The 15,029-nt window shown below is 46.9% G+C and overlaps 2 protein-coding genes across 3 annotated transcripts; one reads left to right on the forward strand and one right to left on the reverse strand.

Moving 5' to 3' along the window:
• Window positions 1-400: 400 nt before the first annotated feature.
• On the reverse strand, window positions 401-7,152 carry mpp1 (MAGUK p55 scaffold protein 1). Its single transcript, XM_061750807.1, has 12 exons — window positions 6,639-7,152; window positions 4,266-4,394; window positions 4,071-4,149; window positions 3,864-3,949; window positions 3,684-3,752; window positions 3,327-3,523; window positions 2,784-2,887; window positions 2,616-2,696; window positions 1,773-1,853; window positions 1,486-1,688; window positions 1,197-1,271; window positions 401-1,109 (listed from the first exon to the last, which is right to left on the reverse strand). The coding sequence occupies exons 1-12, from the start codon at window positions 6,759-6,761 to the stop codon at window positions 933-935; spliced, it is 1,404 nt and encodes a 467-aa protein (XP_061606791.1). The 5' UTR covers window positions 6,762-7,152; the 3' UTR covers window positions 401-932.
• A 45-nt stretch (window positions 7,153-7,197) lies between these two features.
• Window positions 7,198-12,628, forward strand: tmlhe (trimethyllysine hydroxylase, epsilon). Of its 2 annotated transcripts, XM_061750809.1 has the most exons (8): window positions 7,198-7,450; window positions 8,138-8,275; window positions 8,355-8,531; window positions 9,910-10,189; window positions 10,307-10,426; window positions 11,288-11,524; window positions 11,615-11,753; window positions 11,894-12,628. In XM_061750809.1, the coding sequence occupies exons 2-8, from the start codon at window positions 8,143-8,145 to the stop codon at window positions 12,023-12,025; spliced, it is 1,218 nt and encodes a 405-aa protein (XP_061606793.1). In that variant the 5' UTR covers window positions 7,198-7,450; window positions 8,138-8,142; the 3' UTR covers window positions 12,026-12,628. The 2 variants fall into 2 exon arrangements, with proteins under 2 accessions (XP_061606793.1, XP_061606792.1); XM_061750808.1 differs by having other exon boundaries at window positions 7,199-8,275.
• Window positions 12,629-15,029: the final 2,401 nt, after the last annotated feature.

Here is a 15,029-nt window from a genome sequence, read left to right on the forward strand (position 1 = left end):
TTCCAAGTTTTGGACAAGTAGTGTCGCTCGCAATAGCTCAGAAATGTCACAGAAGACACAGCAACCAGCGCAAAACGGAATCAGTCATGAAAACGCTGGATGTTGCGTATTAACGATATAAATTATGAGCTGATGCGTAGCGCTAGAAAGAAATATACATATATATATATATACACACGGTGCGGTACTTGTGTATTTCACGGCTCTGACATACAGCTTTTGAATAACGTTCAAATGAAATTGACTTCTGAAAACGTCACTGCAATTCAAAGTGTGCTCTGAAACGGTTTTTCTTAACCGTTGACACAGTGCATAATACCTCAGATCATGGCTGTATCACATTTGGTATCCTGAAGGTTCCTGGTCAGTGTTTGAAAATGAATGATAGTCAAAGACGCAGTTGCCACAGAGCGGAGGAATTTAATATTTGTAAAAGTGCCGTTGAAACTGCTCACGAGGTATCACGAGGTATACAGTTTGATGTGACAGTTATGCCGACTGACTGAAATGTGCGGCGAGACAAACATTTGCAAGTCACGTTCTAAGAACTGAAGAACAATAACTGAAGAGTGACGCTGTGACTAATAATACAATCCGGTGATTTCAAATGGAGGATTTCTTTAACGGTTAGGGTCTTCTTCTGCATTTACCCACAACACAACAATCACAAAGTTTGTTGGCACCAGAACTGCACATTTTCAAGCGCAAACAACTAAACGAGCGACCAAATAATACATCCCCGGTGAGGTTCTCAGCTTTCTGATATCAATCTTTCTAAATATTGCTGGTTTTAAATGCAAACCAAAAATCTGCCAATGAACATGAACCAAAATGACGTCAATATCTCAGAGGTTTTGTGTCAGGAGTGATATTGCACTGCTTTCAAAATCAAACTGATAAGATATCCCGCACCGCGGTGTCTAACGTCTTGATCAGTAGACCCACGAGACGGGCACCCACTGTGGAGTGGAGGTGACCTGCTCCAAGGCCTCTTCCACACCTTTCACGCTCTCCTCCACATCGTTGTTGACTAGAATCAAATCAAAGAAGTGTCTGTAGGCCACGAGGATGGCGTCCGACTCCTTCTGGATCATCGTCAGGTTCTCCGTCTGGGACGGACGATAACACGCAGAACACGAGCTGAGCTGCTGGGTTCCAATATCCTCGTTGTGCATTCAAACGACGCTTTGTCTCACCTGAGGTGCCGTGTCGGTGGGTGCGATGAACACCACAAGAGGAGCAAAATCAGCAGTCCGCAAGACCTTCAACGTCTGCCAAGAAACGGGAAATGGGAAATGGGAAAAGCGAAAGCATCATCAGAAATCACCCGTACTAGAGTCACGTGCGGCGTAGCCTTTTTCATACGAATATTGCAGACTGTCATTGTGACTCTGCTGCTACGTTAGCCATCGAGACTACGTGTGTTCCAACGACGGATTCGGTGTTGTCGGAACGCAACTGTGGAACCCCGTGTGCAGTACAAACCTGCGGTTCTACATCCAGCAGGGCAATTTTCCCCTGCTCGTGGATCTTTTGGATGGTCTCAATTTTGGTACCAAACATATTTCCCTGGAAGCTGCCGTACTCAAGCAGCTCATTTTCGGAGATGCACTTGGTCATGGCGTCGTTGGAGATGAAATAATATTCTTTCCCGTTCTCCTCGTCCTTACGTTGTGATCTGGTGGTGTCTGTGCAAGCGAAGTTAGAATTGTGAGAGTCACGCTTGTCGTTTGAATGCAGGAAAGAATGATGTCATCTTCTGTACTACTCACGTGGTACAGGGTAAGAACATTTCTCAGGATATTTGGTCAGCAATGAATTTTTGATGTGACTCCTCCCGACACCAGGCGCGCCTAAAACAACACATTCCAAATAGATTGAATAGTTGTAATCATATGCGACACTGTTTTATTGCGTTCATGCTGATAATATAACATTCGAACCCGTGTTTAAAAAAAAAAAAAAAAAAAAAAAAAGGATGATTATTCTGTCTCATGTTTTAACAGTCGCTAACAGCATTGACATTTTTTTTGTTATTGACATGTTCCTAGCGGCCACAGATGAACGTGAGGCAACGTGGGGCAACGTGGGGCAACGCGGGCGGTCGGCACGGGCAAACGTGACAGGCCGTGATTGCCGGGCCAGATTTTGAACATGTCAAAACGATTGGCCACGGCAGTAATGGCGCGTATGAGGAAAGTAGTCGGCTGTGGGAAACAAAACGTGGCGCGGCGCGGCGCGTCTCGGCTTTTGACCATTTTGACGATTTACGGACCCGATGCGATACGGGTGTTGCACATTCTACGACTGTCTGACGCGGTCCGGCGGGACCCGGCCGGGGAGCTTCATCGGAGTCCGCCGTGGCCACTAGGATCATCACGTAAGCCGAGCATAAAGCGCTTCGCTGCATCGATAGTCAGACTGCGCCGACGTCAGCTGGAACGCTACGATATGCCGACATATCAACGTGCCGTATTCATGACTTGAACATTTCGACACAGCAACTCTCTCAGACTGTGAGGTTACTGAATTGTCTAGCTTGGAAGTAAGTATATTAACACATCACTAAGGATGGATAACAATTTTGGGGGAATTACCAGAGAAATGAAACTTACCAATGAGCACCAAAGTTTTCCGTTTGAAAGCAGGCAGCCGGACAACCTCCTCGTAAGAAATCACATCCAGCTGGTCAAAAACTGAAAGAAAACAAAGAAAGCCATTTGGGTTGGAAGACAAAACAATACAACGGGTGTGAGAAAATACGACGCCGGTGACACGCTTACTGGAGCTGTGCTTGGCCAAATACTTGTCTTTGCACTTCTTTTTCTTTCCGAACGGGCTCCAGGACTGACTGCCGTCTTTGGCCTTGCTCTTACTTGCCACTCTCCTGTTGGGGGAAACACGGTTTTCAGCAACATTTTCTCCATGAGGGTCACATCATTACAGTCAAGTCATGAGAAAGCCTCAAAGATTCGAGCGCACACAAAACATGTTCCAAACGAATGAATGGAGAAAACAAAATTGCAAACCAATGAATGTTTAGCAAAGCGTATTTTTTGGATTACTAATTACTAATTGATATGAATTGTAGCAGAGTTGAATCTTATCTTCATCAAAATTCTGAAAATTGTCCTCGTGTTGACTGAAAATGGATGAAGTGCACGTTTTCATTTACGTTGAGCAACGTAGACAGAAAAGCGTAGACGTGGCATTGATAGCAGCACTTACTGAGCTTCCGAGAAGGCAATAAAAGCGTTCAAATGATCTGTGTGAAGTCATGCTTGATACAACCGCGTACGATACCGCAACATATATCATCGCACGACCATTCTTGGAGCTCCGGCGACGGTATTAGTCCGGCAAAGTCTGCCGCGCTGCTCTCCACTGTGCCTTGCCACCAGTTGGGATCCTGCTTGTTGATGATTTGAATGATGTCGCCGGTTTGAAAACGCAGACCGGCTTCTTCGCACGGGATGAGCTCATCTGCGGACGGGTCGTAGTTAAACTGGGCCCTCATGTACGTCTGCAAATCCACAGTGCCATACCGTGAGTTTGTAAGTGAGACTTTCAGTGTTTACCACAATAAACAATATCCTGTATAGCGTATTGCTATTAATTGTGTGTTAATGAACATTTTCACCCAAGCGAGCCCACGCCTCGTTTGTTGCTACTTTTGCTATTACCTCGCAGGCTTTGGATCGACTCTTCTGGTTGGAAACAATCTTCATGGTGACGATTCCATTGGTTTCTTTCTGTGGGGAAAATATGGCAGTTGAATGGTCACGGTGTAGTTCAAGAAAAAACAAGGTGTTGCGTGTGCCGTGTTTTCCTTTAATGACGGCACATATTCAGCGTTAACACACCAAAATCTTTTGGAGCTGATCGACTGTGTGGTTAGTCACACTTTTCCCGTTGATTTCCGCTATCTCATCACCTTCGTGCAAGGAGCCTGAAAAACGGGAGGAATGTAATGTACTAAAAGCAGCAAACGTTCTTCGATGACTGCGATCGTAACGTAGAGAAAGCAGCCCCGTGAGCCGCTTCCATCACACCAATGTGTGATTTACTACCTTGTCTGTGTATAAAGCCCCCGTGCAATATCCTGGCCACCGTGCATCTTTGCTTGTCGTTCATTTTTAGCGTGACCCCCTGCGGATGAAAGAAAGATCATGTTGGGGAATGAACGAGGAGGAAACAAGCAACATGTACCCACAGTACCTTTCGGACTGGGGGGAGTGTAAATGTGTTCCAAATATCAAATGTACCATTGGTTCCGAGGGATTTTTTTCAAACATGACTTCTTTCATTTTGGTCAGCTCGGTGCCATTCATGTATCTGGCACTTCCGTTGGTATAAAGCTCAGCACCTTTATTCTCGAAGCTTTGCATAGCAACCTGATAATAAAAAAAAAAAAAGAGAATATATCAGAATATTACAAATGAAAATGAGGACCTCTTGCATCCTGAAATGCTCCTAATCGCTACAAGGAAAGCCTTTTGCTAATTGCCAATGTTTCATTTGCGGTTTCAACACATGTCCTAAGTTAAAAATCAACCCGGCATTATTAACACCTCATTAAACACATCCGACGATCTGCTCCAACAGGTTCGTGTGGTCATGGATACCACCGGAGTCATCAAGGGATCCCGTCGGAGAACAGCAGTAAAGCCAGATGACGTTAACTGTCATGGATGACTCTTGCAAATAAGTCATCTTGAAGGCATTTGTACATTATCGCTTGCAAAGATGAGGCCGGACCTGGATTCATGACCTGCGCTTGACAACTAAATGAACTCAAATCAAGACGACTGAAAGCAGGAAAGCCCTTTCTTTACAGTTTGGCAAAGGCTAATCTCGAATCTTTTCGGCCTAGACGTGTTAATAAATAGCCAATACAATGAAAATATATGAATCAAAATGCATTGCGGTTTTCATTGCTGGTTAAGAGTCAAAGCGTGACAATCGAGTTTCCAGACACCGTGCTAATACGCCCCCTAGCGGCGCTGAGCAAAATTCGCGATGACGTGACAGCAACAGGATTGGACACTTCGGTGTCAAGTGACCTTGACTTGTTGAAACGTCACAGCATTCCCACAACGGTTCACACAGTCATGCTGCTGCCGGTGGAACAAACACAAAACACAAAACATTGATATGTATGCCTGGTATCTTATTTGTGTTTTCTACTAAATCTGGTCGTCAAGAGTCGACTGAATGTTGGGAATCGTGGAAGTCTAGATCCACGCAATTCACCAGCCTGGTGCTATTCGGTCGGCTTCGACAGAGGAAAACATCGGCGCGCGCCAGCGGATGAAACGACACCCTGTGAGATCCCCCCAAAAAAGCCGCCTTGCTCCTCACCTGTGTGGCGTCAATAAATAAGCAAGAACTTGCCAAAGCCACAAACCATTTGGGAACGTTGTGCAGTTTTCCTCCAGACGTGAGGAAGGAAAACTGAAAGTGTCACAGTCACGTGATACTGGGCTGCGAGAGGCCTTTTCAGGAGGGCAATTTGAATTCGAAATGCCAGTAGCAAAGCACCACCACGACGACGACGACGACGACGACCCGCTTGCCACCTGAATGGGGAGCCTTTGGTCTTCCCAAAGTGTTTTCCCGGCCCACTTTATCAGGATATCTAATTTACACGAAGGGCTTCGTCTAGCACGTCTGATTAAGTGACAACAGAATCTCAAACTAGTTCAAGATAAAAATGATCTTGTTTGGTTCAAGATGGCAAGTAATGGCTCTGTAGGCCTAAACGCTACCATTCCCCCCCCCCTTCGCGAGCCATTCAAAGGAAAACGTCAAAGTGGTGCTGCAGCGATAAACAGATCAGCTTCCAAGTCATCTACCTAAATTCCGACGCTCCGTTACTTGCCACCGTCTTACAATATCGCTTAGTTGGCATTTCGGGGCTTTGCGTGACCCTTGACCACCATTCTAGTCAGCAATCTCCACTGGCGAGACTTCACTTGCTACTACATCAGCAGTAAGCAGGAGACCGAAGTGCTGAGGTCAGGGGGAAAAAAATGGAAAAATAATCATAAAAAGTTTGCTCTTTGTCATGCCCCTCCTGTCGCTCAGTGCTGAGTTGGCAACTTCACGCGGTCTCTTGGAACCATTTGTTCACGCCATTCCCCCAGTCTTGCATAACATTGCACCATGATCCGTCTTGCAAGTTGGACGTGCCTGGACGCGATGCACTCAATAAACCTCAAGTGAGCCTACTTTGTATGCAAAACAATACCGCAATCGTGCATTTTAAAGTTCATTCCATTCCAAAAAAAACCAACAAAAAAACACGATGATGTTAGAAGCTTGTTGACCCCCTCGGCTGTCCCACGATTTTCCGTGTGTATTTTTGGAAGGTGAGTGAATGCAGACGTGGAAAAGCCTTAATGGTGTAATGAGGCGTCTGTGCTCGATCCGGTCGAGGCTGAGGTGACTCAGCTTTCAACGAAACCCAGCCCGGACCCCGCGCTTCACTTCCACTCCAAAATAACATTGAAGTTATAACACTGAAGACCCGAAAGAAAATCCGCTTTTCAAATGTCGTTTTGCACTTACAAGGCAAGACGACGGTCATGTGCCATCTCGCAAACTGACAAAGAATAAAGGTGGCAGCGACGACTTACCTTGTCGGGCTTTGGTTTGGTTTGCAGAAGCTGCTCCAGGTACAGATCGGAGAGGGCTGTCCGGACGGAGTCCGCACGGTCCAGTGTGAGAGCCGGTTCGTGTTTATTGGATTTCAGCGTCATCTTTCCGGTAGAAGAAAAAAAAAAAAAAAAAAAAACCCGATTTGGCCCCCGTGCAAGGTCCGCGAGAGGCTGGAAAATGTTGATAAGGACAGCTGACGTTCTAACGTCGCCGAGATAAAGGTCCAAGGTTCTGATCGGCTGCCTGCATGAGATCCACTGCGAGTAAACAGGGCAAGGATCGTGCTGCCTTCACGTGCCGACCACAAGATCACACATTGGAGTGTTCGCTCCAACACCGACACCGATTACGGTGTTTCTTTCCAGAAATCGGATTCAATGGGACCTTGTACGGCAGCCTTTCCTGCGGCGCTGCCTTTTCATGTTTCATATTAAGGCGGCACGTGTGCACACGCATATCACACGCGAAGGGCACATACGGGCGTCGTCAAATGTCCGACAGAACGTGAAGGCAGCACGCCGCAGCACCATCGAGGAAGCCCGAGCGGGCGGACGGTCCCGGGATCGCGTTCGGCGACTCGCGAACACAATATACCACACCAAACGGATGAGTTGGTAGAAGCTACGACATTTGGCGTCGGACTTGAGGAATGCAGATCCGACGCCGAAGGGCGAGGCCTTCCCTTGGTCATGGCGAAAACAAGCGAGATTCGTGACTATTTTGGGATCTTACTGGAAAAGCAGCAAAAACAGGGTTCACTTCGACTTCCAGCCTGCTTATCGCAATACTGGTACAAAACAGCGGCATCCCGTGGCCAACACTAGTACTACTAGTGTTACTATTACAGTGCTGTACTACTACTACTACTAATAAATGTGGGGCCCGAAGGCGAGCGCCTGGTGGCCGGGCCGGCACCCACGGGAGTCTGGGCGTCCCTGCTAAAGCTCCCGACCTCGGATAAGGATATGGATGGGTAATAAATGTTATGTTCGCCAATTTCCAGACACTCAAGAACAGACTTGAGAGATTCTGTGTGGTAAAAGGACAAACGGTGTCGCAAAAAACTCGATACAGAATGAACGACAACGTTGTCGATTTAACTATTAAGTTTGACATAAAGTAAAAACCGCCACGCAGAAAGTCTGCCGCCATATGGGGTTAAAAACAACAACAACAAAAAAACAGCAGTTGAAACTGGAAAAGGTCTGCGTCTTTAAGAAGACTTCACTTTGTGCCACCGGTGCAAAAATCGCTCCGCCTGCGCATGCGCATGCGCATGCGTCATGTAGTCTTCGCGACGAACCGCTAGTTTACTAAGTCGCACGTAAAATGGAAAGTGCTTCAGAACTCCTCCAGGTCTCCTAATGTTAGGATAAAGTCGCTTCGTTGAAAGCCGCTTTTAAAAAAAAAAAAAAATAATAATAATAATAATTTTGAATCAAATTGCGATCGTGAGAGCTTCTGTTCTGCGACGTAGCCGACATGATCGGGACGCTGAGCAGGAGCCTGCGAGCCGCCGTGGCGCACGCCCTGCGCCCGTCGCCTCTCGCCAAGACGCAGGTCCGACGGTGCGCCGGCCCGCCGACGACTCTGCACCGACTCCACGACAGTCTGGGTGAGTTGCGGCAAATGCGGACGCCGGTTGCACGGCAGCTGTTGCAAAATGCGCCTTTTTCGCCACGTGTGTGTGCCAGAGCTGCATTACAGAGGGACTCGGATGCATTTGGACTACGTGTGGCTGAGGGATCACTGCCGCTCTGCCGCGTCGTACAACTCCCAAACAAACCAGAGGAACTTGGACACCGCAAGTGTTGACCTCCATATTCACCCCGATCACATCCGAGTGGAAGACGACCACCTCATCCTCACTTGTAAGTCAATATTGCCTGCCAACCGGAATTGTGAAGAGTCCATCGCACGGTCGAATAAGATGGCATTTTCCAAAAGATAATTCGGTTCGGTTTAGTTTTATTTGTACAATGCCAAACCACAACAGAAGTTGTCTCGAGGCGTTTTTACATCCGTGTGAAGCAGGACTCGTCATCACTTTCTCAAAACCTGAAGCACAAATCCCGAAATTCAAACCACATCCACCATCGCAATCCAAACTATGGCCTCGAATTCACTTCTCCTGTGTTCAAAACCAAACAAAGGGTTCACATCATGCACACAAAATATATATTCCAAAGCCAAAATAGATTCGCCGCCGAGCATTCGTCGGACACAACGTAAAAGAATTTAGTGAACAGAAAATGTTGATTGCAAATGCATTTAGCAAGAGAAATATCGTAGTCAAAGTGACGTCTACATTCCGCAACAAACACATGAGCACTTCTCCCTTTGTTAAGTGTTATTGTTTAATGGTTCACCCAGTACAGTCATCCTTGAGGAAATGGCACGTTGCTCTTGATTGTCGAAACTGGAGACACACACACTAAAAGATACCAGACCTATAGGATTGTGACTATTTGTGGAACCGAGGTTAGACTGACATCAACCGGTTCAAATTTGTAGCTCGGTAAATGTTGCGGCCCAGAGTCATTGTTCTCGTTCGGGATTCGAAAGCCGGTCAACTCGTAACGTGCGGCACATAAAAAGGGCAACGAATGCGCATCCCTTTGCGCCCACCAATAGAGTCCGCGCACACGAGTCAAAACACTTTCAGGCTTTAACTATCAAAATGAGATCAATGCAAATATGACCGATTGTACAGTGTCCTTCAGTTGCAGGGAGGGATAAGTAGAAACATCTCAAAAACGCCTCATCGTCTTTGATTCATTAACTCGATGCATTTTCGGTTGACCTTCAGTCAATTCTATTTCTCGACTCCCTGCCCCGCAATCTAAAAAAAAACCCAAAAAACCCCAAAACCTCTGCCCACCAGATGATTCTTCATTTGGCGGCTGTCAAACAACAAGGCGCAATAAAAGCGCCAATCATTAGCTCATGTTAACGAACTCGGCAGAAATGGCACCGAAGCCAATGAAAGAAAAAAGGTGCGGCAAGCGGTGTTGCCTCGGAATAATGCAGATGAAAAGAAAGTGGAGAAGTGCACACAATTTGACTTCAAACTGCTTGAATTGTTTTGTGCGTGTGTGCGTGGTAATTTCCTCAGCCACATCATTTCCTTTCAGTGTCTTTTGAAACTATCGCATAGTTGAAGTGTCCCAAAACCACGAGCTGCTTCACATCTGCAGAACTCTCCTGTACGCGAATAAAAAGCTTTTTTGTTTTGTTTTTGCATCCTAGGGCCCGGTGGTCACGTATCAAAATACAGCCTTAGCTGGCTAGCTGAGAACAGCTATGAGGGGAAAAAGCGGAGCACCGTACAGCCACGCGTCCTCTGGAATGCAGACATCTATAATAACGCACATGTTCCCTCCTCCCAATGGGCCACATTTATGAGCAGCGATGACGAACTCAAGAAGTTTCTCCAGAACTATCTTCTCTACGGGATCGCTTTTGTAGACGGCGTCCCCGCTACGGTCGAAGCCACGGAGGCCGTGACTCAAAGGGTCGGTCTGATCAGGTACGCGCAGTAACGCTTCGATTATTTTTGGGTTTGTTTACGACGCGTGTCCCGAACGAGACATTCGCGGCGGATGCGGCGTTCCCAATTGCATGTGTTGCGTCACTGCTCCGCCAGGGAGACGACGTACGGAAGGATGTGGTGCTTCACTTCAGATTTCTCCCGAGGAGACACTGCCTACAGCCAGCTCGCTCTGGACCGCCACACAGACACGTCTTACTTTCACGAGCCGTGTGGGTAAGTGCGAGGGAAATAGTCGCACGCTTCGGCTCAGTTCACATGTTAAGTGCGCTCGTACACGCTACTCACAAAGCGTTAGGCATGTTCGGCAAGAAACCAAAATGCACTATAACTTGTCTTGACAATCTCTGAAACTTTTGAAAAATAGCCAACTGTTCAACGGTTTTCATGACTTTTTGCAACAACTTGTTGTTCGCTAACAAGGAGCCGAACGGCGAAACACACGACAGGTGTGTGTCGGTCCGTGTTTCAGTTCAAAATGCTGTTCGAACAGTCGTCTTCATCGTGCCGCTCGCATTTTGACGCCGAGACAAATTGAGCCGTCGTACAGGAAGTCCTCAGGGTGAGGGAGGTGGCCACTGAGTTGAGGTTGCAACAGAGAGACCGGAAGAGTCACAGAAAGGCATTCTCGGAAGTGGATCGGTGGATGTACGGCTCACGCACCCGTTGTGAAGTTTGCCGTTCAGCTTCTCGTGAGAGAACAGCAAGTCGGACAAAACCAAGGCAAAACTGAACGGCTGGACTTGCGCCGAAAGCTTTGGAGAAGGTCAATTTGAGATGTGAAGGTTATTGTGCATTGTAATCCTGCTGAAGCCGAATATTTGTGGCTAATGTACTGTACATCTGAAAGCAATACGCGATCTCCTCCTGCTAACTTCGTAGTTCGTCAAGTGCTGGTCATAACTGATGAGCAGGAAACAACAAAATGATGTTTTGGGCCAAATTTCTGCTGTTAAAGAAAATGCCGTGCTTGGCTGTAAGTTTGCTTTGAATCAAACCCAGCAATCTCGCCGTATTCCGCAACTCTGGAAAAACAGCATGTTGTGCGCTGCTTGCCACGCTTTTGTTTTCCTACAGAATTCAGGTTTTCCACTGTCTGAAGCACGAGGGAACTCGAGGAAGGACTCTGCTCGTGGACGGTTTCTACGCAGCTGAAGCTGTTCGTCTGCAGTCGCCGCAACACTTTGAACTGCTTTCCCGCGTTCCAATCAGACACGAATATGTCGAAAGCACGGGCAGCCACCAAAACCACATGATAGGCATTGCCCCCGTGCTAAATATTTATCCTTGGAATCATGAACTTTACTTGATTCGGTATGTCTCATGTCACGCTTGCTGTTATTTGACAATTACTGCTTTTATTTGTATTTTAAAAATCAAACGATCCTTTTCCATCCTAAACAGGTACAACAACTATGACCGATCGGTGCTAAACACGATCCCTCACGATGTCATTCGCCGCTGGTACGCGGCCCATCGAGAGCTGACCGTGGAACTGAGGCGGCCGCAGAACGAGCTGTGGGTCAAACTCACTCCGGGAAAGGTAAGACCGCATCTCCGCATTTCCGCCAGTAAATATCCAGGAAGACCGATCGCACGCTTCGCCAAATTCTCATGTCGGACGCAGATTGCAATGTGATTGCGATGCAAAGTGAACATTTTTCATCCTCGTCATCGCCGTAGGTGATTTTCATCGACAACTGGCGGGTCATGCACGGCAGAGAGGCTTTCACCGGCCTGAGGCGACTCTGCGGATGCTATCTGAGCAGAGACGAGGTTCTCAGCAACGCACGCATTTTTGGGCTGCAGGCATAATCCCAGTGGGTGGAAGAGAGCCCCTTGCCTTGGGAACCTTTCACCCCGTGGAGTCGGCTTCAAAGCATTAAACGGTCTCATGAAATCAACTCATCACACCCTATTGATGGAAAAATGTTATATATTATCGCATAAAAAACCACAGTTACTGTAACTGCATTGAGATGATAGCGCCCTTGTTCGCTGGAAGCAGGAGCAGTTTGGAGGAGGGTTACAGTGCAAATTCCACAAGGCAATAAAGAAATGAAGACGATGAGACAACAGGGAGGGGCACGTGAGGCCTCTGCTCCTCTCTTATCTGGCCCTGCGGGGGGGGGGGAGCCTCCAGCTTATACTGGCTCTCCTCCGCCTTCTGTAAACAAGAATGTGAATCGCCAGCCACACTGGTGCTGTGGGCAATTGGAGCAGAATGATGGGTGGAGTATGAAGTCCAGACTCCTCCCCCAAATTGCAAGATTGAACTGAAGGGGGCCTTCAAATCCTCGATATGAAGAAGAAGGACATTGGGCAAGAAGAGCTTGTCTTGACTCGATAAGTCTGTACACGGACAAATTGTAAAAGATGATACACAAATGGAAAATGATAAACCAATTAGAAAAAGTAGCTGGATGCAGTTCCATGTTTTTGTGTGATTCAGGAGCATGTAGAATAGTGAGAAGAAGAAGAAAAAAAAAAAGCAATGTAGAAATGTCGAAAGAAGTCACTGATGGTGTAGTGGTCCACTCGCCTGACTTTGGTGCAGGCCGCGTGGGTTCAGTGACGCTGTGAATGTGAATGTGAGTGCGAACGGTTGTCCCGTGTCTATATGTGCCCTGCGACTGACTGGCGACCAGTTCAGGGCGTAGTCCGCCTTTCGCCCGAAGTCGGCCGGGATAGGCTCCGGCGTCCCGTGACCCTAACCGGGATAAGCGCTGTTGAAAATGGATGGATGGAAATGTCGAAAGACAAAATCGTTGTTTGAGTTGCTCGTGGAGCAATAAATGTCGACACCCTGACAAAACCACGAGTTATCTGTGATCCCGAAACCGGAAACAATGTTGGAGCAGCCCGCAGTTCGCAGCAAATCGATTGGGCAGAGATTGAATGACAGCATTGAACGTTGCAGTTGTTCCCTTCAGAGATGGAATGATGGCAAAAAGACCGGGCAAAGAAAACAATCTATACGTGCGTGCGGGCGGGCCATGGGACAAAATGGCTCATTTTGTATCGCACTTTGGATTCGGTGAATGTGCCCCGTGTGTGGGTAGCGGAAGAATTGCTTACATGTGCCGAAAGTCAGGTTAATACGCCTGAAGACAAAATATATATATATATGTAATAATCATTTTGCAAATCACATTGAGATACAAGGAGACCCCTGGTCCCGACGACAAATATGACTGTGGGCTGTCATGAAATCAGGGCCAGCAACAGTGCAACTGCTATATTTGAGTGCAGTAGTAACAGTCGCTCGAGTCTAAGCGACGAGGCAGAAATTCTGTTTTGTAATCATACAATTTCACACGACACGTGTCTCGAACGAAAGGTAAACATGAGACATGGGCAAATCTCGGCCTTATGGCAGCTGGAGGGCAAAGCGCTTCGGGTTGAGAGCCGAGGTCGCATTAGCGACAGATGCTTGCTCTTGGAGCTGCTCTCTCTCTCACTTCGCAAGGTTGCTTCACTCGGGCTTCCTGATTCTTACTTCTGTCTCCTTCCTTGGTGTTCAAATAACCCTGACACCTATACAATATATGTTCATTCATTCATTCACTGATTGTAGTCACTTGACAGTTTAGTTACATGTAACACTAAACTACTGGAGCTGAATATGTCATGGATATCAATATTCCTGAAATATTTTGTTGGCTCCCACGTGATGTGTTTGCAGCTAAATGGAATGGATGCGCGATGCCCCCTGCTGGTTGTAACGGTGACATGACATGTCCTTCCTTTTTAAAAGGGACAACAATTCTTCTCGATGCCAGTCATATGTTCTATTCTAGTCTAGATTTCTACTGCACAACAGTTCAACGAGGTCTGTTCCTCCCTGACAATTGTACAGGTATATATTGTAAAGACAGATTTTTTCCCACCGATATACATGGGTACCTAAACACATGAGTGTTTAGTGTGTTAGTGTGTGTGTCGCTTGAATTGTTTCGAACGGTGCCAGGACAGATGAGACATTTGCATGCAGAGGACTGCACAAAGCACAAAGATGCGGTCACAGTCGTACTCTTGTTGCCATCGCAGACTACGAGGAGACTGCTGTAGTAACCATGGAAACAGCTGAGCATACTGAGGCCTGCAATGTTGTCCTGGTAACGCCGCGAATGAGAGCATTCAGACGTCTATAATCACGCCATGCGAGGCGACCATTTCGATCAATACGTGCGTGTGAGGATGTTGCATTTGGGAAAAACCGGAATGCAAAGGAATGTGAAAGGATTTGGCAAATAATACAGGAGATTGTATAATACTGACAATTTACATATTCAAGTCAGCTTTCAAATAGACTCGACAATGGTTGACTTAATGCTTCGCGTTTTTATTTCCAGGACGCGTCACGTTTGCTCTTGCAGAACAAAATTTGATTGAGAAGTGCGCCAAATGCAGAACACTAAGATCACTTGGAAACAAGACTCGTAGATGAAACTGGGAACTCTTTCAAGAGCCACCCACGGTGAGTGAATGTCTGAAGCTTCTAAAAGTCAACGCAGCCTGTTACAGGATGCAGCGGGTGAAGGCCCGAGCATTGTGAAACTGATTTCCTGTCGATGGAATTGGTTTTTTGCGCGACTTGGCCGGTCGTTTAGTAGCAGCTCCTAACTCTGCCTTGCTCGTCTTGTAAATCAGAAATGAAGGTCATTTCATCTCCACCTGGCCGTTTTCACACACATTTAAAGCGAGTCTGGTTAACTCCAAATAAATAGCAAACATTTTTTTGATAGCCTCTATATATCTCATATCATTGAAAAATATTGATGAATGAAGAAAAAGGCACTTTTCCCATCCAGGGCAA

This window comes from Phyllopteryx taeniolatus, chromosome 17 (assembly GCF_024500385.1).
Source record: "Phyllopteryx taeniolatus isolate TA_2022b chromosome 17, UOR_Ptae_1.2, whole genome shotgun sequence".
NCBI classification, from domain to species: Eukaryota; Metazoa; Chordata; class Actinopteri; order Syngnathiformes; family Syngnathidae; genus Phyllopteryx; species Phyllopteryx taeniolatus.

Coding starts and splice junctions, on each gene's coding strand:
- mpp1 (XM_061750807.1), bottom strand. CDS start 6,761: ATGACGCTGAAATCCAATAAACACGAACCGGCTCTCACACTGGACCGT. Junction 3,950..4,070: donor GGGCTTTATACACAGACAAG/GTAGTAAATCAC, acceptor CCCGTTTTTCAG/GCTCCTTGCACGAAGGTGAT. Junction 2,888..3,326: donor TCGCCGGAGCTCCAAGAATG/GTCGTGCGATGA, acceptor TTCCCCCAACAG/GAGAGTGGCAAGTAAGAGCA.
- tmlhe (XM_061750809.1), top strand. CDS start 8,143: ATGATCGGGACGCTGAGCAGGAGCCTGCGAGCCGCCGTGGCGCACGCC. Junction 8,276..8,354: donor CCGACTCCACGACAGTCTGG/GTGAGTTGCGGC, acceptor TGTGTGTGCCAG/AGCTGCATTACAGAGGGACT. Junction 11,525..11,614: donor CATGAACTTTACTTGATTCG/GTATGTCTCATG, acceptor CATCCTAAACAG/GTACAACAACTATGACCGAT.